Raw genomic sequence first — 26348 nt, 5'->3', positions numbered from 1 at the left:
TTGAAAATACATTTCGACCTTACATCATTTGCATAATATCAATGTACCATCAAGAGTAAGAACCTCCCTGCAGTGATCAGTCAGATTTATGTCATTATTGCAGCAATCTGTCATCACTGGCGTCGGTAGCACTGTGTGGTTTCGCAAGCGTTAATAAGGTTTATATATATATAAAAGCACTAGAAAGTATGAGTTATCCAGCATTATTGTAGCTTATGCTTTTGGTGCATGGGTCTGTTTACTATTTTGTGCACTTGTACTTATTTTGCATTTCTTTACGGTCCTGATAAAAAAACTAAACACGTATTCATCTCTTGTACATGGAAAACGTTTTTTTTTTAGTAAATGTTTAGGATCCTTCCGAACCGTTTCTGACTAATTTAAGCTTTAGCAAAAGGTAAGTGGTCTATTTTGGCACATCACTGGCATTTTGTTAAAAGCACAAACGTCAACTTTGACATTTTATTAAAAAAAAATAACTTCATCATAATAATAATCATCATAATATCAACTTGACACATTTATATATTTAATCTCAAAATAATAGAATTTAATGAATAGATAAAGACAACATATTTTTCAGAAAGTCATTGGGCCAAATTAGACCAATCCTGTTCTAAGATGAAGTCTTTTCTCTTTATTCTCTTATATCCTTTCTGTCTTTATTAATCCTGTCCGATTCGTTTTAAGAACATTTTTGTTTTATCTATATAATGTTTAAACTATTTTTTATATCAGACTAGAATGTAGTATAAGAATGGCAATGGATTTCATTAGCATGTACCATTGTCCAAATGTTTATAGCAGCAAAAGATGGAAAAGAAAACCCTTTAACCTAGTTAAAGAACAAATATTTGTCCCAACACTGAACTTAATTGTAATGTGTCACTTTTTCCAACAATCAGCTTGGAAATATCATCTATGTTGGTAATATTTTCACTATAAATAAAAGCAGGCTTAAACAGCTTATTTTCCTTAAAGAAAAAATAACGCTAATGATTAACAAAAAATGTTTTGATGGTTCCCTTAATAGTTTGTCTGCACATTGGGCACTCAGAAAGAACAGGTGCACACTGAGCACATGAAACCATGTGACCACAAGGTAAGAATATTAAATCAGCCTTTCCATCCATGCAGATTTTACACATCATGATTTCTTTGAGTTGACTATTTTCAGCTTGAAGTCGTACCAACTCTTCTGACATATCTGTAACAGAATTAAAAGTTTAGGTCCCTAAAGACTGAAAATTTGAACCATTGTAACGATTATGTGTTAAAACTACCGCCGTAATTTGAACCATTGTAACGATTACATGTTAAAACTACCGCCGCAATTTAAACCATTGTAGCTACTGTAAAATCATTATTATTCGTGGGGCACGAATTTTCGTAGTTTTCGTGGGTAGGTCCATCCATGAATTTAAGATCCCACGAACTTTTATCCCAACAAATACTTCTTACCCAGCCTTTGTTCTATATATTACAAACATGCGTCGGCTCTTTTCCGGCCGATATTTCGTGAAATGGATGTATATACAGACAGATAATCAGGTTAGTGACTTATTAAATCCGTTTACAATATTTAAGAAACTCGAAAGAAAACCCGATTATATGTCCTCAATTTACTGTCACAAATGTCGCATATACGTACTTGATCGTTGTAGTCTACTAGGACTTGAATGTGTCAACAAAAATACTTGACATAATCGAGTAAATATGGGAACCCAGGTATTATGTGTTAAAACTACCTCCGTATTATTTAGTATATAATGTTCAGTACTCACGAAGACAATGTTCAACACACATACTATACTACAATTAATGATTTTGTGCCAACAAAAAATAGTAAACAAAAATGATATATATCAAGAAATGTAAAGTGTTTGCCATATCGTAAATAAAATATAAAAGACATTTAAGTAAAAGCCAAACAAACCTTTGTCGTCTTCAGAACCAGACCTTTGATCATCTGGAGATTCGTCCTTGTCAGAACTATCCGAGTTCACACAAAATCTCACATAACTGGTTTGTATTGAAGGCTACGTTACCTTTATCAATTAATTTAAATACAGTAGTAATATATTGTTTCAGACATATTGGAAGCGGTATTATTATGAAGAGAAGTGGTTTGAACATTACACCATTTATTACATTTATGCGACATAAAAACATTGTTTTGAAATCAGTTTTTTTGTGTCAACTTACATAGGAAGAAACTAAGCAGTAAAATCTTATTACTTTCAAATCTGACCGTTAAAAATATCCTGCATCGATTTTAACAAATCTGGTTATAGGATCTAAAACAGTGTAAAATAGTTGCAGTCAAAATGTTATTCGGAAATTAATGCTTTGCGTATAATGAGAATTATTCTATTAGTAACTAAGAAATACCGTGTTTCTCCTTAAAAATTACTTTCGCTCTTTCTATCACTTCTCTAGAAAACCCCATATCTACACAGTCCTGTTCTGCTTGCCTATCAAAACCGCCACATGCGCCAGTCGATTCCTTTTTTATAAATTAGCAAAGCATATCACACTTTGTATCAAATAAATTACCTTTCTACAAAGTTCTAATACTATTATATCACATGTCCCTATCATTTGGTTAAAGGTAATACATTTTATGATTTAATCATAACATTTGTTTAGTTCTCAAAATAAAAGAAGGTCCTTAGTTATTTTACGTTCCTTTGTGAAAGCAAAATTATCATTCACTCGCTCGCTCGTTCGTTCGTCCGTCCGTTCATTCATTCATTCTTGCTGTTGACATTGATGAATAAAGAGTGCACATTCATTCAGTTCATTGTCGTTAGCCAATATTGTTAGTGTTATTCCGGTGGCGAAAGTAAAAGCTAGTAAAGTAGAGTCAAAAGTATAATGATAATAATGAAATGAACATTTAAGATAAAGAATAATGTTTAAAGATACCTCATTACTTTTAACATCACCATGATTGATCTTATCAACGTATTGTTGTCCCTTCACAAGAAGTATGTGAGCGCATTTTGGAAACCATCTGGCATGTTCTTCCATTGGATTGTCACCGTGTTCCCAGTTTCTCAAACCACCACCGCAAAAAAAGCATCTCACGTTATCGCCTTCTCCTGAAAATAAGTCCAAAATAAAAAGCTTTAAGATAACACATGTTAACATATATATTGTCTTATGTACGTGTTTTATTTAGCTTTAGATAATTTCTTATGTACTAGTTTTCAAAATAATGTTGCCTCTTTATATTTTTATTTAACTAGTGTATTTACAATTCGATATATTAACACTTAAGCTGAACATACTACAAGTTTTTTTTACAACTACTTTTTTGAAGGTTAATAAATAATTCATTTATAAATAGTACCCGTGTAGACCAGGCCTGCTTCGGCGAGATCATGTTTGTCAATTGGTTTGTCGTCTGGCCAGGTGGCATATGATTCCAAACGTTTAGATTTATCAGCATAGTCAGGGAATTTTGGTTTTTCAACAATAATGCCAAGAGCCGCCGGATCTGGATTGGTCACCCTTTGGCTATTTATCTTAAGCTGAGGTCCCATTTTGAAGAAATGCCAGCAAACATCTCTCTAAATCTGCAACACATTTCACAGTTTTGCAGAATAAATTGAAAACAAGAATGGTGAAAAACGTTATTTATATTATTCCAACACGAAAGCAAAGACTAAATAAGTTTGGTTTGGAAATAAGGTTTGGCGAAATTTTGTCAATGGCTGTTGAAATAAAGAATTAGAAATATGGGTACGAATTTACGTATATGTTTCATGTATGCCCCGACATCGGCCACGTAATGTAATGATATAATATGCCTTATAATTGTATAAATCTAAATAAAAACAATGAGAATTGACAAGCTACATTCTTCGGCGTTTCCTAACCAAAAACAAAAACCGATACCACGCCGCTCATTTTCTTATATAGGTGCTTAATTTTTGACCAACCAACGGGCTTGCTATTAATACCCGTGTAGCGATTGAACTGTATAATGTTTGTTTTCTAGAATTTTATTCTTTCTTATCGGTTGCTTTATACAAGATACGACAATGATGATTATGTATATATTTGTCTTCATTGCATTGCATTTGAAATGATAGAGCTTACGATAAACTGAGTTCAGTACTCAACCACTTTGTTAAATATATATACACATATACAAGTATACTTCACAACAACAACTACGTGGCGTGTTCAGTAGTATGATGAAGATTGTAACACATCCATTGTTATTTAGAAAGGAGACCTTTCTTCGCCAGAGGACTTGATTATTAGTAAAAAAAAATTCAATCCCAGTCATTAATTTCTACACATACAAACCTTTGTGAGAGAATAACTCTGAAAGTATGGCTGAGTCGGCTAAGCACAATACCAACATCACTCTGTATGATATAGCAATAAATTCTATAGCTCTTGCTCTTAAGGACACTATATTGACTGAACTTAAAGATACTATAAATGCATCTATTGAAACTATAGTGTGTGGCGTGATCCATGGATTGCAAAACCAAATCAGTAAAGTGGAACACGAAAATAATATTCTGAAACTAGAGAATACAAATCTTGCCCTAAAATCTCTGGAGTCGATGGCCGCAACCGAACAGTATAGTCGAAGAAATTCCCTGCGTATTTCAGGGATTCCAGAGTCCTCAGACGAAAATACAGACGCAATCATTTTAGATATATAACATGAAATATGAAGCGACCTGTCACTACCCGAGATTGATCGTACTCATCGGGTAGGAAAACGCAAAATAAATGAAAAACCACGTGATATTATTGTGAAGTTTGGCACTTTCAGGTCTCGACAAAAGCTTTATACAAATCGTGCCAAGTTAAGGAATATTGGTCGTACAGGGGTATTTGTTAATGAAGATCTGACAAAATTTCGCTCACAATTGCTATTTGACGCCCGTGTTACTTAAAGACAGTGCTATTCTTGGAGCATGAATATCAGATGGAGAACAATAAATCACTTATTTAGCAAATTTCGACCTTCTGCCGTATTACAGTTCATCTGTCTGTGGTGAAAATTCTATGCATTAGCATAGGCGTTACTTTTCTTTTCTATGCAGTATAAGTATACTTCAACTACCGAACGTTTATATCATTTTTCTTTGTTCTTAAGAGTTGTTGCATAATTTCACAACTTGGAAACAATACATATACAGCGTACTCAGTGGCGATGAAGACACTAACCTTATTTAAGATTATATTGTGATATTACACTGATCGCTTTAAAAGTTCAAAGCTGTTGTACAATATACAATAATGTGTGACAAGTTGCGTGAAATAAGAAACATGTTCGATGTAATACCAACGACTCTGCGAAACAACTAAGTAACCAAGTTCATTGAAGATTGTTTTATAGTATTACTTAACATACATGTATAAAACATGTAGATGGTTCTATCTAATAGATGGTGTTACTTTATATATCTATATTGTTTGCAAGTGAGGTAAAATGTGTTAATGATGGTGTAACCTTAAATATAAACAATTGAATTATGGTGTAAAAACGACTTAAAATTATCGATGCATGATATATTGTTATGATGTTTTGTAATACGCAAGCCTTATTGTAAATGATAGCTTCCAGTATTCTTTTGGCTTTACTCCGAAAAGCGATAATTATTCAAAACAAAGTACCATGTATACTTATAGATCTCCATCAAACATCCCACTGACTTTTCACTTCCTCATTAACATGTTAGTATTCTGCAACCTGCTTCTCTTATTTTCGTTACATTATGAAATATTATCTGAAACTCGTGCTAGACATAATGTCATACAGCAAACAAGAAAGTTATATCCGAACTTGTCTCGTCTTAACTCAAACCTATTATTTACTAACGGTTGTATTCGGATTCCTTTTGTCAGTGTTTTAGTATTATGGCACATACATTTATTACAAATTGTGGCGATGTACATAAGAACCCTGGACCCAGTACAGCTAGATCATCTTTGTCCTCAGTATCGTCTTCTTTTAACGATCCTACTATTTTTCACAATCACCTATCTTTTGTACATTATAATGTTGAAAGTATTCAAAACAAGATAGATTTATTGTCTGTTGAGTTGTTGGACTTTGATATTCTAGCTTTTATGGAATCTTGGTTAAGCGATTCTGCCTTCGATGAAAATCTGAAAATTCCTACATTTCATGTGCCTCTCCGCAAAGACAGACACGGAGACAGTCATAGAGGTGTTATTATATATGTTAAAAACAATCTTCACTTCAAGCATAGAGCTGATCTTGAACCAAATAACCTAGAATGCTTATGGGTCGATGTTACATTGCGTAACAACAAAAAGATACTTTTTGGCAACTTTTACATGCCACCTAACGCTGATTCAGTTTATAATAGCTTAATAGACGATTCTTTTTCACTGGCTGTCGATACTGGGTTTTCCGATATATTCATCACGGGATATTTTAAATACAATACCCAAAATCGTAATGCATCTTTAAATATAGCTTCACTCTGTCGAAAGAACGATCTTGTCCAACTTATTAATGAACCGACACATTTTACCGAAAACTCAAACTCAACTCTAGAGCTTATATTTGTATCTAAAGCTGAATATGTTTTATTTTCTGGTGTCGGTGACCATTTTCTTGACCATTCTGTTCGGTTTCACTGTCCAGTCTTTGCTCTGTTGAAATTCCACAAGCCAAACTTGCTTTTCAAGACACATATGTATGTATATATTATGTATGACCGTTGTGACTCTCACACTCTGAAACAAGCAATTCGACTGGCACTCTTGTTACCATGAGAACATCAATATTCATACAACCAAAGTAGAAGAAAATATTTTAGAAATCAGCAGCAAATGTATCCCTAATAAAAATGTCAGAATACGCCCTAACGATGTACCATGGATGTATACATCATTCCGTAAAGCTATAAGAAAACGTAATTGTGCATACAGCAAGGCCAAACGAACTAACAGCGAAACTTCTTGGGCAAAATTTAGGAGACTTCGTAATGACACCGTCACATTAATACGACGCTCTAACCTTGATTACTATGAACAAATGGCAAATAAACTTAAATCCAAACCTCTCTCACCTAAGTCTTGGTGGTCTACCCTTAAGTAGTTTATTTCACCAAATACGGACAAAACTATACCTCCTTTAAAAAGCCCATATACTGACAATCTTATACACGATTCCTTCGAAAAAGCTGAACTGCTGAATAACTACTTTTGCAGCCAAACTTTCCTGAATGAAAGTGGTAAGCAAGTCCCACAAGCAACTCCTCCAACTGACACAAATCTCCTAACATCTCTGGTTCTTAGTCCACAAGAAATAGAAGACGCATTAAAACATCTCTTTACAGGAAAAGCATCAGGCCCAGATGGAATAAACAACCGTATTCTCAAAGAATCATCAGCTGAATTATCAATCCCTCTATGTTCTCTCTTTAATCACTCTCTTCGTTCATGTATAGTCCCTGAAACTTGGAAAGACGCAAATGTATGTGCTATTTACAACAAGAGTGACACTTGTCTCCCTGTCAGCTATAGACCTATTTCATTACTCAGTTGCATTGAAAAGGTTTTCAAAAGAGTTGTCTTCAAACACATCTATATTCATTTAAACGCTATCCGCTTTTTGTCCCCTTTTCAGTCTGTATTTAGACCAGGTGACTCCACAGTTAATCAGTTAACAGTTTTGTACGATACATTTTGTAAAGCGCTCGATAATGGTTTAGAAGTAAGAACGGTTTTCTTTGACATAAGTAAGGCATTCGATAAGGTCGGCACAAAGGCCTGTTGGTCAAACTGGAAAATGCTGGTATTTCGGGTAAATTATTAGACTGGTTTTCTAATTATCTCTCCGGAAGACGTCAACGCGTTGTGCTACCTGGTACTCAATCTACATGGGATGCAGTAAATGCTAGAGTTCCCCAGGGCTCAATATTAGGACCCCTATTATTTCTTATTTTTATAAATGATATTGTAGTCGACATTGGAAGTCATATCCGGCTTTTTGCTGACGATACCAGTTTATATATTATTGTTGAAAACCCAAATGCTACTGCAGAACTCCTCCAATCTGATATCCTGAAAATAACAGAATGGGCCGAAACGTGGTTAGATAACTTTAATCCTGCAAAGTCCGAATGCCTATTGCTTAGTAGAAAAATTTGTTTGTTTCTTTGTTTGTTTTGGGTTTTTACGTCACATCGACACAGTATAGGTCATATCGCGACGTTCAAGCTTTACTGGTGGAGGAAGACCTCAGGTGCCCTTCCGTGCATTATTTCAGGCACGAACGGGTACCTGGGTAGAACCACCAACGTTCCGTAAGCTAGCTGGATAGCTTCCTCACTTGAAAGAATCTAAAGTCCCTGTCGGGATTCGAACCCACAGCGGTGAGGGGCAAGTGGTTTGAAGTAGAACAATGCATCAGCAAAACCACCCTCTCTAAATATGCATGACCAAATTATATCGGAAGTAGACCACCACAATTATCTGGGTATCATTCTTTGAAATGACTGCTCTTGGCATGAACATATTAACTATATAGTAAATAAAGCATGGAAACGGGTTCACATCATGCGCTGACTGAAATTAACTCTTGATAGAAAATCTCTTGAAGTAATATACACCTCTTTCATCCGACCATTTCTAGAACAGGCTGTTGTTATAATCGGAAAAATTGGGGGTTCTATGGCTTTTAAAAGGAAATATGCTTTTACAAGAAACCAAAAAGAATGTGCTTCATTTTTATATGGGAGAAACTGGGGGCCTCCAAAAAAAAGGAAGTGGGAATTGGGGCCCTTTTCCCCCGAAGAGAGACCCACGCGTTCAAAGGCTTATAATTTTTTTTTAATAAAGAAAAGATAAAATGGTTTTTTGCGCCAGAAGTCTAACAAATCTCGTTCCCCCCAAATTTATTCAAAACGCTTTGACAACCTTCGAACCCCAAACAAGTGGAGATCTTTTACATTCCGAACTAACCATTTTTTAAAAATTCTTTTTCTTACCCGTGACAGTTCGTGTTTTGGAATACCCTAAAAACAGATGTAAAAATTTTTCACCTACTTTAAAGTTTTTGAAAAATAAAGTTATGGCCAGTCGTTTGATTAGTACCCCGCTTATTTTTCACAGCGGATCACGAATTGCACAGATCTTACATGCTAGGCTTCGCATGGATTGTAGCAACCATACATGCCTTCTTATAAAAGTGCGTCAAATCACTCAAAATGTCTCTCTTCATACTTTTCTGTTTCGGGATGTTTCTCTTTCTCAATCAGACAATACGGAGTTATTTCTGGCCGTCCAAAAATACATAATGGATAGTGGGAGGTTTGCATGACGATTAAATGTTGCAAAGTAATGTCTACGACTTAACAATAAGAATGGTAAACACTTTTAAAAAATAATAATTGTTTTTATACTGTCTTTGTCCAAAAAAATTATTTGCCTCTTCATCTTAAACGTTGGTTTTCATCTTAATCTTCTTTCTTCTTTTTCTCTTTCTTATTTTTTTCTATTAATATATTATACTAAAATCTATCAATTATTATAATATTGCAAGTGCCTTACCACATAACCTAGTTTTGTTAATTTTTTTAAAAATATTTTGTATACAATCAATAGAAGAGGTTGTGGTACACATTTGTTATATGTTCTTTACTTGCTCATCTACCAGCCATGTATTAGTTTTATTGCAATTTATCAATTATGGAGATTGAACTCAATAAGCACCTAGTGCTTCCGTCAAAATCCATTGCGTGTATTATGTTAGTATGGTTGTTAAAATGTATGAATAATTTATGATTACAATATATGCAATAAAATATTTTTAAACCAAATACATCTATGCTCTGCTAATAGGTCGACTCTATAAACGAAGTGAATGAATAATAATCTGCAACACTCACCTTAAAATTATTCCTTCACGCATTCAATTCGTTATCCTAGTTTGGGAAACCGCTTTAAGTGGGAAACCTATCTGAATTTTCCGTTGCTGAATACATTATTATTGGAAATCTTTTGCCTGTTTGAAACTATACGATATTTTTCGTTCTTTTAAGTAGCTAGGTTCAATCGTATTTTCTCGACACTTTCCGTCATACTTCAGATAAGAACTTTTATCAATAATAGCCGAGATGATCCGATTGTTGCCAGGTTAAGTAAACCCTGCGCAGTGTACCAAATCAGCCACCATAATGGTTTATATTTTATACAGTCATACGATTTTTTCTACTCTTTCTCATTTTGTGGTTTCCCAATAATCTAATTTTAATATATAACTATATATAAGTTTAACTTGAATGATTTGTTTCTATTTTTAAAACATGGGAGTTTATCCCGTACGAAAACTTCCGCCTTGAAAAAAGCAGAAATTCCTCCTAGCTACTAGGCGTAATCCGTCTAAGGCATTTCAGGTTTACATATCACAGATTCCTCCTATAAGCAGGAATACGCTGCGAAATATGCAAATTTTCTTAGGAGGAAAACAGTTAGGGTAGAGGGAAAAAAATCCGCCAAGGAAAATTTAACCAGGAAAAAAATCAGCTTAAGGAAAGCACTAGCAGGAGAAAATTCCGCCTTAGGAAAATTCTTAGCCGGAAAAAATTCCGCCTAAAATATTTTAACCAGGAAAAAAATACCTACTTATAAAAATCACTAGCAGGAGAAAATTCTTTCTAAGGAATACTAGCAAAAAATCCGCCTAAGGAAATGAAGTTATTCAATTTTGTGATGGTACACTAATAAAGCTGAATTATGGATGGATACAACATTATTATTTAGCTGCATAAGAATAATTGGAATCCAAAATGTACAGACAGACAAAAGGCGGTCACAATTACCAAGCTTTTAAGTTATCTTTGTGAGCTTTACCATAGCTTTTTACATTAGGTTGCATGTACAGTACGTAAAAGAGTCACACAAAAAAAAACAGAAACACGAGATATATTTTTATTGCACTGCTATTGTATTGTTTTAATCCATGGCAAATTATTTCATTTTATTTCACTGTAAATGTTTTCTGTTCAGCCAGCTGTTTTCATTTTTATTCCAAGCATAACTGATCTGCTTTGAGTTATGCGGTATCGTTAATATCCTTGTCTCCTCCCTCCCATTCTTTTTACACCAGTTTGAGACTATCCTGAAACACAAACAGTCATCAGTAAAACACTTCCACCACTAATATCTTATATTATTGTTTCTTGTCATTGTATGCAGTTATAATTATACATGCATTTAAACTAAAATTCATTACAACCAACCTTAGTGTTACAAATTTACTCTCAAACTTAATGCAAAATTATTTAATACATTTGAAATATATTTTTATTGTTTAAATGTATCCAAAAGTTACTTACCTGAATTTTTATGATATTGGTATTTATCTTCTTGTCCAAGGTCATAATGTAGCATTCAAAATTCCTTTACAACTGAGCATATCAAGATTATTGTCATTTTCATTCAAAAGGCTATTAGTCTTATTTTTTTTTCTTTGAAAAATTTAAAAATATTCAATCCTTACACTTTAAATAAAATATTATCTCAAAAATTGCTTATATATTATCACCACAATTTTTAACTATCAATAAAATCCTTTGTTATTTGCTTTATTTCCACTGTCTCAGCTTCTGCTGACCCATATTTCCTAGCTAGATTTCAAATTATGGACAAGTCCATGATATGATGGTAAACAGGGATAATCCAACCCATCGTTTTATTTTCACATATATATAAACATACCAGAAAATAAATGGAAAAAGAATCCAAAATTCATAATAAATATTTTTAAAAAAAACTTTGCAAAGTCCTTCTTAACAGACTAGACTCTTTTTTAGAGTTTTTTTTATCAATTAATGATAATGTATATTTATGTTTGTACAAACAATATTTTAGTTTTGAAAATTAACAATGAATAAAAGCAGCAAAATAATTGTTGATCACTTATTCGATTTATAATTTACCTGTCTTCTGCAGAAATTTCTCTTAATTCAGAAAATCTGTCTAGTAAAAATTTCTAAGTTCAATTTCTGGTTAACAAAAAAGTCTAAGTACATAATTCCTGTTAACAAATAACTGACAAAATTCTAAGTCCTAAAACCCGCCTTAATTATTGCTCATCCCATATTTTCCGCCTAAGCCTTAGGCGGAATATGAAATTGCTTAGCAGGATTTTTTACAAAATTCCGTGTCCGTCTTAAATTAGCAGGAAAATCTTATATACACGGAAATTTTAAGCGTTTTCCTGCTTATATTAGGCGGAATCCTGCTATCTTTTTCGTACGGGTTATGTTTCTATTTTAAACCTACACTGTGCATTTTCTTTAATATATGGAAAAATACATAAGGTTGGTTCATTTTATTTTTCACATTGGTATTTTTTCTGTTGTACCAATAGGATGAATTAGTTGTTGAGGTTAACAAAAACACTATATATTGAATATCGATTCAGAAAGATTACAGATAAAGTTTCAATAGACTATTCGATTTAAAGGGAGACAAAGGCAAAATTTTCATTTCTTAGTTTTGAATTTTTCATTCATTATTCTGTAAATGCCCTCAAAATGAATATATTAGACAGTCAATGGAACAAAACTTTTTTCCATTTAAAAAATAAAATGGTGGTTTCCTAACTTGACCCGCGTGGGTCAGGTTAGAGCGCTATGATTTCGCAATATTTGTCAAAGTGAACTCTGGAAACGTTAAAGAACATTTTAAATTATTTTATGAATGACAAAGACTTGTTTCAATCATACAATATTCAAAATATATGTTATTGTAACTTAAAAGGTTTGTTCAGGTCACCTGACTTGTTTTAAAACTATTTGGTGATTCTATTGGCGTCTAAATTTTGTTCAACATATATAGATATATTTACGTTTCAAACTCAAAATAAATCGAATTCAAACAGAAATTCATGCTGAAACTTCAAGAAATGTCATTTTAGCCTGATTTGAGTACATAAGATCATTTATATATTTTTGTCATTATTTTGCCTGAATATCCCTTTAATCGTCATATTTAATATCGTATTTGAGACGTTGAATTCGTGCATTTAATAACGTTTATATATACCATAATCCATTTGTTGTTCTTTACTATCACAATTATTATGCCGCAACACAACATTTACATAAATGTAATAACTGTGTTTAAACGTGAGTTGACTTGCGTATATGTAGTATAACTGGATTCGTTTAATGTCGCTTTTAAAAATCAATTGTAATATCTAAATAATTTATTCATTTTCAATCAAGTTAATATTTACCATTATAACCATTTATTAAAGCTTAGGGCACTTCTAAATGTTATATCTGTAAGCTCAAACTGGAAAAATAGCCAATTATTCTTTTATTTTTCATTACGATTAGAAAAGCAACAAAGGAATTTTCAGGTGCAATAAAAGATCACGCCATATGCCCGCAAGGCGATATAGAAAGTAACTTCGTTAAATCTATATAAATACGGCTGCCCTTAACATTTATCATTTGTGTACCTTTTCCAAATAAATGAAATAACAGGTAGAAGTTGTTGAATACATGTTAAATATATTTAACAATTATTTAAACATTATTAAATAAGAACCGGTTGAATCGGGTTCGGCTCCCCGAATAGGTTTTGGACACAGGAAAGTATACCTATTGTAGTGTCAGAGTTATGTCATAGGCAAAGTTCAAAGTTTAAAAATGAAAAAAGGCAATAACTCCAAATTTGGCAAGTCAGAGTTAAGGTTCTTTTGCACTACACTTGTATTTAATGAGATCAATCTACCTACAAAGTTATATCTTAATGCCTCTAATGGTTTCAGATTTATGTCACGTACTAAGTTTAAAGCTGCAGAAATGTAAAAAATAGTATTAGTCATAAGAAAAGGGGTATAAACTTAACTAGAAAAAATCGCTGTTGTTAAGTCAATATTGCTTCCTTTATTTACTGATTTTACAAGCCTACCTACAACTAATACTGCTTTTTTGAAACACTTGATGACTTATTTTATGATTTTATTTGGAAAAGTAAGGCAAAAATAAAACAATCTGTAATCATTAAATTATACAAAAAAGGTGGTCTTAACATGGTAGTTATGTTCATTCTTTAAAAACAAGGTCATGCTGTGACCTTGACCTTCAAGGTAGCGACCAAAATGTTGCGCGCGACACGTCGTCTCAATATGGTGATCATTTCTGCGAAATAGTTGTAACATCCGATATCAAATAACGAAGTTATGGGGCGAACACGATTTTGCTGCAAGATCATGCTGTGACCTTGACCTTCAAGGTAGCGACCCAAATGTTGCGCGCGACACGTCGTCTCAATATGGTGATCATTTCTGTGAAATAGTTGTAAAATCCGACTTCAAATAACAAAGTTATGGGCCGGATACGAATTCGAGACGTACCCACCCGGCGACTATATGCTCCCCCTATATGCATAAAAAGGAAATATTTATTATTTGCTGGTGTCAGATTATAAACACAAGTTCTTGAAATTGTTTCAATAAAACCATTCAATAACAGAGATCATGCAATATCAAACGGATATCAATAAATTCACGGTTGAAAATATCAGTCAAGCAAATTAGAGTTGAAAGTTGTTTTCTTTCATCTAAAGCTGATGAATTTGCAATTTTCTTTTAACTGGGGACGATATGTCGCTTTTCATGACATGGCACGAAGGTGTCACATTGAAGGTTCCATGATGACCGCCGTATGAACACATCTGCGAATGTTTCCAAATGCAAAATGTCAATATTTTCGTGTTTAAATGTTGAATTTTTCTTCAGCCAGTGCTAGGGGGGGCGTGGAAGGTAACTTGCTATTTCCAGTACCGTTCATAACAGGCTCAATCAAACCGAGCCTGCAACATTTTCAATTTTGTCGTATTGGACGCTGTTAAGAGATTCTGTTTTTCTCTATTTTTCTGGATTCAAATGGTAGTGTTAGATAATTATCGCACGATTCGCATGTTATTATTTGAGAGAATCATGCCCTTTGTGCAGTTGAGTTTTCTCTATGTGTATAAATACAAAACCTTTAATTTTCCGTCAACATTGACAATTGTGATTTGATGACGGACGGACATTTGTTAATATGCAACTCATTATTTAATGTATGTCTAAATCCATATCATTGTTTTATGATTATCAAAAGGTTCTTTATTCCAGAATGAAAAAATAATAGTCACATTGTTCATGAATACGCTAGGCTGCATAGTAACAGAGGATTCAGTGTCCGTAAACCTTTCAAAGCTACATGTGGTCATCTACTGATTATTTTATTGTATGTTGTCTTTTTTATGCTTTTGCATTAAAATGTATACATGTATTTATGTAACAACTATTTCGTAACTCATATTCTTAAATTTCAAGAAGTATGGTGTTAAGAACAGTGATTATTACAATGTGTTAAAATCATTTAATGTGTTGTTCTCAGAGTATTTATTAGTCAGAATTTAGTATGCGCAAGTGTTTGTAAAAACAAAACAGTTGACTTTATCGTATTGCTTTAGCACATGCGTCTAGAAAATAGTATTTAGAGTTCGCGTATTTATAAAACATGTACAATATAACACAACAGTAGACTGAATGCTATCATTAATTCTAAAATTCAAAGCCTTAATGCGATGAAAAATGTATTGATATTACCAATATCATACATTGCATAAAGTAACACTGGACAATGAAGTTTGAAAATTCTAGAAATCAATTTACATTGTATAGTTTCATTATGGCATGCAAAATTTTTAATTCTTACAGGGTTACACAAACGTGTTGAAATTTCTTCAACATGGGCTCGCAGCTTCGTTATAGTAGTCGGAGGATGGTCGATATAGAATCAGCTGCTCTTGGAAGTAGTGTTGAAAAACCAATGTTCCGAATCTATGTTGCTGAATCGAGGCGTTTAGAAACATTTGCGAACTGGTCAGACAGTATCTTAATTGACAAAAATGATCTTGTCGAAGCAGGATTTTTCTATACGAGTAAGTACAAAAGAAACGAGTTTTTAATCATGAATTATGTAAAACAGAGATCAGTTGAAGTCTTATTGCAAATCAGTTCATGTTCATATACATGTATATACTATTTCGGCTTACTTAAAAGTGACTTTTTGTAAAACAAACTAAAATAAATAGATAGTGGTCACAGATTAATGACAAATAAATGCTCACTAGTCTAAGCTTGAGAGTAAAGTAAAAATATAATATTAGTTGACCTGTTTTTATATGGCCCCATATAAACAGTTGTTTGTATATGTATCCCGAGCAAACAACCGTTTATATACGGTCATATAGCCCGTGAAGAATCTTTATAACGAATATATAATACAGCAAACTTCCCTTTTTTAAGAGAGAAAAAAAAGAAATTTTGTCATAAGTTTACGGCAGCCGTGTATATAAAAACTATTCTAACACTCACGTGATTTTGTCACTATAGACAAAGAAGGAAAGAAACTGGTGTTAAACTGCCAATAAACACCGGTTAGGGACTACTTGTTTATGCGCTGTTATGTTTTCATCCTCGATTGTATAGTTTACAAAGCATTTTAAAGCAACAATAAAAATCACTTTTATTTATATTTTCAGTTCGTATAATGTTTTCTTTTCATACAACACCGAAATAACATCTCACATACACTAACGCCACATATTAGATCCATATCAGTTAATAAATATTTTGACAAAACGGCGCCAATCCGTAAGCAGCGTAATGACGTCATCCTAAGTAAACAACTCATTCATAAACAAGCTGACGTTATTTCATACATACAAGAATGATAAATGGGACACTGATGTAAACACAATACGACGTAAGTTTTTATTGTTGAAAACTTGACAAAATAACGTTTTTTTCTTATTATTTATTTTGTTTAATAATTTCTGTATCTTCGCAGCAGTAGGGTGCGAAAATCGAACAGCGTTATACGAAAATCGGCACCGGAAGTTATTTCCGCTTGAAAAATAACATTAGTGATTTTCCTTATTTTATCGTGTTAGAATCGAAATAACATCGGCCTGAGAGGTGTATATCGGCTATTTAACACCGGTGTTGTCGTTTTGATGCGACAAAATTAACCACTCAGGCCTACGGCCTTTGTGGTCAATTCCTACGCATCAAAACTCCAAACCGGTGTTAAATAGCCGATATACACCTCTCAGGCCGATGATATTTCTTAAATGAACGTCACGATTATCCAATGATTAGCGACGTTACAAACGGGCACATTAGTAATATAAAATATACAAACAAATAATGATATTTTTACAGAAAATGGTGATACAGTGAGATGTTATTTTTGCGGTGTTTGTTTGAACAACTGGGAGCCCGATGACGTTCCAATGGCAGAACATGTCAGATGGTCTCCAAAATGTTATCACGTCCTTCTAGCTAAAGGACAAAAGTACATTGATAAAATAATAATGGGTGATGAAAACGGAGACGTCAGCAATGGCAAGGTATCTATGGGTGGGTGTGTTTGGATGGGTGGATGGGTGAGTGGGTGGTTGATTGATTGATTGATTGAGTAAGTGAGTGAGTGAGTGAGTGAGTGAGTGAGTGAGTGAGTGAGTGAGTGAGTGAGTGAGTGAGTGAGTGAGTGAGTGAGTGAGTGAGTGAGTCAATGAGTCAGTGAGTCAGTCAGTGAGTCAGTGAGTGAGTGAGTGAGTGAGTGAGTTGGTGAGTGAGTGAGTGAGTGAGTGGTTGAGTGAGTTATTGGTTGAGTGAGTGAGTGGTTGAGTGAGTTATTGGTTGAGTGAGTGAGTGAGTGAGTGAGTGCGTGCGTGAGTGAGTGAGTGAGTGAGTGAGTGAGTGAGTGAGTGAGTGAGTGAGTGAGTGAGTGAGTGAGTGAGTGAGTGAGTGAGTGAGTGAGTGAGTGAGTGAGTGAGTGAGTGAGTGAGTGAGTGAGTGAGTGAGTGAGTGAGTGAGTGAGTGAGTGAGTGAGTGAGTGAGTGAGTGAGTGAGTGAGTGAGTGAGTGAGTGAGTGAGTGAGTGAGTGAGTGAGTGAGTGAGTGAGTGAGTGAGTGAGTGAGTGAGTGAGTGAGTGAGTGAGTGAGTGAGTGAGTGAGTGAGTGAGTGAGTGAGTGAGTGAGTGAGTGAGTGAGTGAGTGAGTGAGTGAGTGAGTGAGTGGCGAGCGAGCGAGCGAGCGAGCGAGTGATGTGCCAAGTATTATTAATTCATGTAAACAGAAAATAAGTACAGTTCTTTTCGTTTTATTTCATTTTTAGGTAATCAAATGCAGTTATCAAATCGTTAGACTTATAACTTAAAGCTGCATGTAGTTAGATGAGTCAAAAAATTTCCAAAAAAAATATACCAAGATTTTAAGAAAAGTAAAAAAGATTCAAGATTCAAAAAAATGCATGTTATACACGTTTTAATGACTGATTTTGAAGTAGGCCTATTTATCACCATAATTCTACTTCATGACTAACTAAATAAGTACTATTTTTGCATATTCTGAGCCCTGTTTGGGTTATTTACGTGGATTGTTAGTGTCAGTTGCATTGTGAAAATTACTTTTTAAATACATTTTCTAAATTTTCCTAAAGAATGACAGAAATCTGGAGGCATGCTGCTGTAAACTTTAGTGAAGTGGTCTATACATGTTATTTGTTGAAACTGTATATTTAATTAATATGAATATAGTTTCGCTCATTGATATCTTCCTGATCAAAATAATGCAGGAAGCAGCTGGTGCATGTGGAGGAACTGACATTGTAGCTAAAGATGCTTGTTTGGAAATGGGCTTTTCTGGAAAAGATATAGAAAGAGCGGTTGCAGTTTATAAGGAAGAACACGGTATTGCTCAGTTTAAATTTATCACACACCCGTGCCGATTTTGCGACTCCGTAAATATTGTATTGCACGGCCGTGCATATATTTTGACGTGACGTCATTAGCGTTATACAAACATAGTGTAAAGACGCGCTAAATGTAAGCGTTATACTATAGACGCGTCAATGAAAAATGACTCTTATTTCACTTTAAACGGTCATTATTTTGGGTATGTGATAAATAGAATATTAAATTCGTGTAAGTTCATTACTGAATTTATTGCACTCGTTGAATAGAATAATATTATGCTCGCCAGAGGCTCGCATAATATAATTTTATTCAACTCGTGCAATAAATTCAGTATTGAACTTACACTCATTCAATATCCTCTATATATTAAACACAAAATGTCTTCTGCAATGTCTTAGCCTCTGGTTACTTCTAAGAAATCATAGGTACCATTGTATGAGTTGTCAAAGCAATTCCTTTCAAAAGTCTTATGTAACACTCAGATTTACATTCTACTAAAGTCAATTGCTGTGTTTCGTTTTACAAGCAATTGAATTTAATTGCTAAAACATAGTTAAATCGCTTTGTTTCTTTAAATGCTGTTTGAAGCATACAATTGCAATATCATCTCACATCGGTTAACACAATGTTGTAAAGAAACATATGTATATTTTTCCGTTGATTTATGACGCTAAATTCCTTAGTGATTTGATATTTCTAACAGTATATATTATCGTGTAATAAGGCATTAATTGTTATAGGTAACAGTGACGATTACAATACAGTACAGTTATGTGAAACATTAATTAATTTGAATTCGGATAGTTCTGACGAAGAAGATTCTATCTCTGAACAAAATTGTGGTTCTCAAGAGGCTAAGGGTTTGATTTTCTTATATTGTAATATTCTTAAATTTTAGATAGTATTATAATATCACAGTTGTTTAACGTTAATGTACGATATCTTTTTACCATCATTTGATACAGGAAAAAGTTACCATAATTGAGTATTAATGTTTTTGTAGAACACAATCTGTATGAATGTTTCATCCAAATGTACTTAAAGTTTGACAATCGTACCATTTTACACTTATACAAAATTATTTATTTCTAATAAGATAATGAAATTTTGTATAACAGATGATACTGAGGACAAGGAAAAACGATTAATAGATGATCAACTGAGAGAAGAATACTTGTGCAAAATTTGTATGGATGAAAAGATGATCATGGTATTTATACCTTGTGGCCACCTGATTTCATGTTTTCTTTGTGCATCTGTTCTGTCCGTTTGTCCAGTATGCAGACAAACTATCACCTCAACTGTCAAAGTAGTTTTTTGATGGTGAGAAAGCCCACAGTTCTAGCAGCCATACGCCGGGACCTTCCTCTGATGATAACGCTTAGATGGCCGATGATCACATTGATTCCGGAGATGTAAAAGCAAGAGCACCAGCTTCGATCTTTCAATTGTATAGAATGATCAAGGAATTTGTATAAAAAAGTGTTAACATTCTATGGTTAAATCTTGAACTTTAATGATTCATGCTCTAAGAGCAAATTAAGACCTACTGTCACAATATTTAAGCTTGTGTTAAAATCTTTGTTTATACATTTCTATAATTCCTTCGAGGCGTTGAATTTGCAACATCCCAGTACAATTCAGCAGAGCATTATCAACTTGAAGTGAAAGATGCATATGATATCAGTTATGCTTGATGAAAGGAAACAAAGACAGCGGGGCTGCTTTTGTCGATAATATTATCATTGTAGACGATGAAGTTTATAAGGCTTCATTCAAAATGTTTGACTTGACTGGCACAAGTAATGATGATTTTTCATAGAAGGCTGTGATACATTTTATGTATCAAAACTTGAAACATGGACACTTGAGAGTTTGCATGGTATGTTTTGTTTGGATTGATCTCAATAAAGATGTGTTTGACTGTGATGATTATTTATCTTTTTGTATATTTTCTGTGTTTTTATGTCATATTGTGTAAGGTCTTTAATCACTTCAACAGCTTATGTTCACCAATACGTATATTTAATATGGAATGAGGTCAACATAATAGGCTATATGTCTGATATCAGTCTGGTATTCAATCAAACTTTTAAGTTTATGTAAACTTTAGGTATAAATGATTTTCAAGGGACGTAATGATGAATTAAATATTCTGGTAAGAAGTTATTAAGATTAAATATAAATTAAACACATTTGCAAATAATGTTTTTAGAAATAAATCATTATAACGATAAGAACAGAAAGATACTTTTAAAACTAGAACTTACTAACATATATAATTAACAAATAGATGAGCGAGCGCAGTCCTGAACAAACGAACGAACGAAAGTAATAATATATTGTGCTTGACCATTTGATTTATTGAACTGGACGCATTCGGGTTTTAAAAGTATTGGTTGTGCAGCTACACAGGCTTGTATGAAATGATTTTTCTAGGGCAAAATGATTGAAAAAGAGACAACAGTTCATAAGGAGAAACAATGTAATAGCAAGGGTTGGAAGACTCCTGGGGTCGCGCCCATGTTTCCTCATATGACACCAACACTGCTTAGTTCCATGAAGCGCGGACTATAAATGTATTAACATTAGTTACAAAACTTGTTTCGCTTAAAGAACATGTCTAAACTAACAGTGAAATCATTAAATTATTTAACAAACTTTATAATTCGAGGCAACTGTCGGATTTAAATTGCACTAGATACTTTTGATTAGTATCTTCTTCAAAACATATACATCTGGTCAGAAACATGAAAATCACATTTGTCATGATAATAACACCAATCCAATTTTTGCCTGGAACTATATATTTATTGAATGTATGTATCGTCGATGTATGTAAAATCGCGGTGTATATAAATTCGCGGATTTTGTTTACGCTTGGATAATCTCGTAAAATCTCGTCGTACCTGCCCGACAATGACGTAATATTTCTCGCAAAATGTGTCTCCATATGTTTCGTGTATCAAACCATCACACATCACATAAAAATGGGCAGTTTATTGTTTATTTTTCTAAAAAAAAAACATGATTTTACTTATGCCCAAACATCTACCTTATAAGTAATCCATTTTTATTAACTTAGAAAAGTTTAACAAACAATTCCCAGTTCCGGAAATTTCTTCAAGATGTGAAGGTCAGTCGGCCATGCTTTTTTTCCCAAACCGAGGCTATGAATATATTTATTGACCGATTTTGGATACCCATTTCAGCTAACGCAAAAAGTGTCAGTTCCTTCATTTAAAAATTAATTAGGTCTAAATATAAGCCTATTTGACCAAAATATAATTGACAGAATAACTTTTATGTCTTCATCAAACTTTAAGATGTAATCACATGTTTAGATTACAATGTGCAAGCACTTGACCTACTTAAATCTTTTGCCGGAAATGAGGGTCATATGGGGAGATGAAAATCGAATTTATCGGCTGTTTTAGTTTTTTTACTACTTCTTACATGTTTACAAAATAAAACTGCAAATAAGAAATAGATATAAAAAATCAACATTATTCTGAAAAATTGATATTTTCTCAGTTTAAAGTGGCTGGAATTTTTGTCATGTGAACTGATTTGACCTACAATGACGTAATTGTAGTCGTCCGCGAATTAACATACAGTTCCAATATGGCGGCCGTCATGACAGACGCTTATTATTTAAAGTTACCACTGACAAATACGAGTGTAAGTTGGTGAAACTTGAACTGACTTGAAATTGAAAAAGGCCAATTGTAAGCAAACATTATGTGTATAATTTATTATATATCTTTTTTCCATATTATTTCTCACAAATGTGCCTAATACCGCGAATATACATCAATCGAGGATATATTTAATTCTAAATTCAATTAATATAGGTAATAGTGTCTACAATGCAGATGAGTATATGAGACTTTGCTTCATCTTTTTTTGCTTACATTCTTTATTCTTAATGAAGTTTTTTGACATGATGGGACTGAAAATATATTTTCCAGATAAATGGACCATATAAAGTAGATTTAGACCACTAATCTTTGTGCAAAAATTCAGATCATTCGAGCACTTCGTTTTTTCCGGAATAATTATTCAAATTGTAAAAAAAGACACAAATGATAGACGTTTAAACGCTTTTCACTCAAAACGGGTTACGAAAAACATAAAAATACGATTTTCAATTTATTTCAAAGTATATTTCTTAACTATCTTTGCATATATTTCTGTTTAAAGTACCCCAGCTCATGTATGTAAGAAATTCAAATGTTATGTTTATAGGCTTTTAAACCTCAGTAGTGTCCCTTTAATCGTATTGTTAATTAAAACTTTCCGTTCATATATCATAAAAAAAATATTGTTTATTCCAATACAAATCTGGCAAAATAGTTGATACATGTACAGCTTTAACCTGAAAATAGTCAACTTAAAGAAAAGTAGTGCGACCATAATATGTATGGATGGATAAGCTTATATCTGTCGATCGTGTCCTCGGTGTGGACCTGTTCTTTCGGTGTGCCCAATATGCAGACGGACTGTTAAAGAAAACATCAAATGCCTTTTTGCCATTCATTAAGCATTACTTTTTGTTAAGAAAATGACTTCAGTCTACTACTATTATTTATAGTCACAATATGATCATGATGCCATTTCTAAGCGCAATGATGAAAAACAAATAAACTGATAAATTACAATTATTTTCAGTGCTGTCTCCCAAAAACAGCAGTAACAGAGAACAAACACATTGGATTACTATAGGATTTCAAAAGGTAGTTTGATATATAGATAATTATAAGACTATATAACTGAAACACAGAGATTCTTAAAACGAGTCTGACATATTTATTGAGAAAAGAGAAAGGAATTTATCTTAAAACAGAATTTGTCTAATTGGAACATCGCATTAAGAAAGACCTTGTATTGGAAGAATTTACTGGTTCTTGATTTATTTCACCAATTTCTAAATATCACACGTGACCTGCCGAAATAGGTTATAAACATATATGAATGTTCACACGGACCTTTGAATTAACCAGTTATTTTGTTTGTTTTTTTTCTGCATGAAAAATGCATCTCGTTATTTTTTGGACAGGATTTGATTTATCCCATTACCTCATATAGACCTTTTCACCTCCTTTGAGGCCCAAAAAGGTGAAAAATGTCATATTTATCCCCAAATTGAGAAATGGTGTTAAAAATGATCACTTTCGCCATCCCCTATCAAAAAGCTACATCAAGGGGTGTCAGAGGGGGATGTGCCCCATTCTGCTTGGGGTGAATTACATCTCCAAGAACATTTTGGATTTGTAAGAGGCTTAATATGGCCTCAGGTCGACCTTAAGGTAACTTGTACAACCAAGTCTGAAAAGCCTTTGACTCTATCTCAATCTATTGAGAAGTTGTATCATTTTGATATATCAGTTTTGATGGAAAAATCAACGCAAAATAGTGATTTTTGACAATTTTGAGATGCCCCGTCGTTGTCATGGTAACAGGAAATTTAAGATTGAGTATGCCATTACAAAGAAAGTCAACATTTGTGCCAAGTTTGAACAGTATTGAAGCCTTTTTATAGTTTCATAGCAATTTGAACTTTTCAATAAAAACAGCCATTCATGAAGTAATGGGTTAACGAACCTCAAAACAAGAATTTTTCTTTAAAAGTATGTGCAAGGCCATGTTTTAACATGGAAAAACTCGAGTTTGGGTAATTCCAATATTTTTCATCATTTTCTGTTAATATCACGTTATCTTTATTTGAAAATATGTGTACAAAAACCAAAACACGCTGGCTACTTCTATATATCTTCTGACATTGTTGGTGTTTAACTCACATTTATTATATAAACACTTTTACAATGTCTAAACTCTGTAAGTTACTGTTATATTTATATATGTTACGGTTTTTGACTTTCATATAAAGTTTAAAACTATCTTATTTGGTATAATTATATTTTAAAATGACCCAACCTTTCCCGTCAATGGATTCGTGCTTTGTTTATATTTATTTACCTTCGCAGCAAAACACAGTGATTAATAAAAAATAAACCGGTAATGGATTCCCAATCATTACCTATAATTAGATTATGGTGATAATAATCATAAGTTTCGAATCGGAAAATCATTCGAGGTTTCCTTCAAAATTGCAATACATCGTGGTTTTCCTTTATTGATCATAACGAAAAGAATTTTATGTGGGTGAGTGGTGTTATCTGAGTACACTTTATATATAAATATCCTTTTCGGTTGTATTTTATTTCATGATACTTGAACTGATCAAAACTGTTTGTCTGTTATTCCAGTTTAACGCCTGTCATGTTACATGCTAAAGATCTATTGTTTAACTATATTAACAAATGTATTGTGATTTTTTAAATCCGACCAATACAAAAAAAACATTTCGCATGAATAAATGAATAATATTTGTTCGTACTGAACATTGTCTGATTATTTCAAAGAACTTCGTTGTTTCAGTGACATATTCTTTTGTTAATTGTTATAAACTTACTATACTGAAAAAGATCACAGGTGGCAGTATCAGTGTTTGGACACTCCACCCCTATCTTCCCCTGGACCCCTACTACAACCCTGGAGAAAATAATTCAACACTCTACGGCTTACTATAAGGTACCAAATACAAAACCACCGATAAAATTATATAACTGCAAATCGGCTCTTACTCGGCAGTAATTAGTGTAGCCGCTTTTTTTCATGAAGAAACCAGTGCTGATAGTGAAAATTGTGATTGGCATATTTTAATTAGCTAGGTCAGATGTTTCTAAAAAGACTGATAACACTGTAGCAATGTGAGGATACATTCAAATTTATTACATAGATAATGCACGTGGAGCTCAGCTCGCAGAGACAAATGAGTACACAGTAACTTTTTGATATCCTTTTAACTCTAAGAAAAATGTCAATTATTAATTGCTGACTGTTTATATTTTTTAGAAAAGGTAAGCAACACATTATTTTGTTTCATATGACAGGAATGAATTGCATTAACAATCTAGGTATTGTTGAAAACTCATTGTTTTACATGCCAGATTAAGTAGTTGGACCCCATCCTTGTTTGTACGTGACTGCTGGGGAAAAATAATGTTATGCTTAATTAAAGAGGTGACACTTTCTATATTTTTATCTGATATCGAGTTGTAAGAGCCGATTTGCAGTTATATGGGTAAGAGTTCGATAAAGGCCTCAACAGACGGTAGGATTTTGAAGTACAACACCAATTAAAACTAAGATGTACAGACAAATCTTAATGTGTGAAGGCTACTATTTCTTGATTTCGGAAACCTTATGTCTAGATGTAAGGGATAGGACATGTTCTATTTTGAAAATCTTGTCGTACAGATTTTTTCAGACCTCCCACAACGACAAGTAACAGATAACCAAATTATCTCCTGATAATGAGTATAATGAATGAAATTCCAGAACAATAAGGGCTAAAAGGTAAACATAGTAGTAAGATGGGGTAAAAATGATGTTGAAAAACTCTTCAGGAGACCCAAAGTTGTGTTATGTTCGAATCCCAAATTATTCCGAAAATGATTATGTCACGGTATTGAATTGTTCTCTAATTAAGGGATGGGA

General features: G+C 33.3%; 2 protein-coding genes across 3 annotated transcripts; one reads left to right on the top strand and one right to left on the bottom strand.

The window, feature by feature from the left end:
* Positions 1-1972: 1972 nt before the first annotated feature.
* On the bottom strand, positions 1973-10219 carry LOC132738641 (death-associated inhibitor of apoptosis 1-like). Its single transcript, XM_060726203.1, has 5 exons — positions 9900-10219; positions 3356-3581; positions 2929-3104; positions 2392-2506; positions 1973-2048 (listed from the first exon to the last, which is right to left on the bottom strand). Exons 2-5 carry the CDS (start codon positions 3546-3548, stop codon positions 1993-1995), a joined length of 540 nt encoding a protein of 179 aa, XP_060582186.1. The 5' UTR covers positions 3549-3581; positions 9900-10219; the 3' UTR covers positions 1973-1992.
* A 2056-nt stretch (positions 10220-12275) lies between these two features.
* Positions 12276-20570, top strand: LOC132738640 (baculoviral IAP repeat-containing protein 2-like). Of its 2 annotated transcripts, XM_060726201.1 has the most exons (7): positions 12303-12335; positions 15149-15263; positions 15740-15963; positions 17249-17436; positions 18665-18779; positions 19526-19645; positions 19904-20570. In XM_060726201.1, the coding sequence occupies exons 3-7, from the start codon at positions 15771-15773 to the stop codon at positions 20104-20106; spliced, it is 819 nt and encodes a 272-aa protein (XP_060582184.1). In that variant the 5' UTR covers positions 12303-12335; positions 15149-15263; positions 15740-15770; the 3' UTR covers positions 20107-20570. The 2 variants fall into 2 exon arrangements, with proteins under 2 accessions (XP_060582185.1, XP_060582184.1); XM_060726202.1 differs by lacking the exon at positions 15149-15263 and having other exon boundaries at positions 12276-12335.
* Positions 20571-26348: the final 5778 nt, after the last annotated feature.

The sequence above is a fragment of the Ruditapes philippinarum genome, unplaced genomic scaffold (genome assembly GCF_026571515.1).
Source record: "Ruditapes philippinarum isolate M1 unplaced genomic scaffold, ASM2657151v2 ctg6458_1_1_1_1, whole genome shotgun sequence".
Lineage (NCBI taxonomy): Eukaryota > Metazoa > Mollusca > Bivalvia > Venerida > Veneridae > Ruditapes > Ruditapes philippinarum.
The sequence above is the reverse complement of the archived record's forward strand: the minus strand, read 5'-3'. Positions and strand labels throughout refer to the sequence as shown.

Bases quoted from the DNA above. Each gene is read 5' to 3' on its own strand.
- LOC132738641 (XM_060726203.1), bottom strand. From the start codon at position 3,548: ATGGGACCTCAGCTTAAGATAAATAGCCAAAGGGTGACCAATCCAGAT. The intron at 2,507-2,928 runs GTATCTTTAAAC...TTTATAAAAAAG, and splicing joins GTGATGTTAAAAGTAATGAG to GAATCGACTGGCGCATGTGG. The intron at 2,049-2,391 runs GTATTTCTTAGT...TAATTGATAAAG, and splicing joins AATTTTTAAGGAGAAACACG to GTAACGTAGCCTTCAATACA.
- LOC132738640 (XM_060726202.1), top strand. From the start codon at position 15,771: ATGGGCTCGCAGCTTCGTTATAGTAGTCGGAGGATGGTCGATATAGAA. The intron at 17,437-18,664 runs GTATCTATGGGT...AAAATAATGCAG, and splicing joins GAGACGTCAGCAATGGCAAG to GAAGCAGCTGGTGCATGTGG. The intron at 18,780-19,525 runs GTATTGCTCAGT...TAATTGTTATAG, and splicing joins AGTTTATAAGGAAGAACACG to GTAACAGTGACGATTACAAT.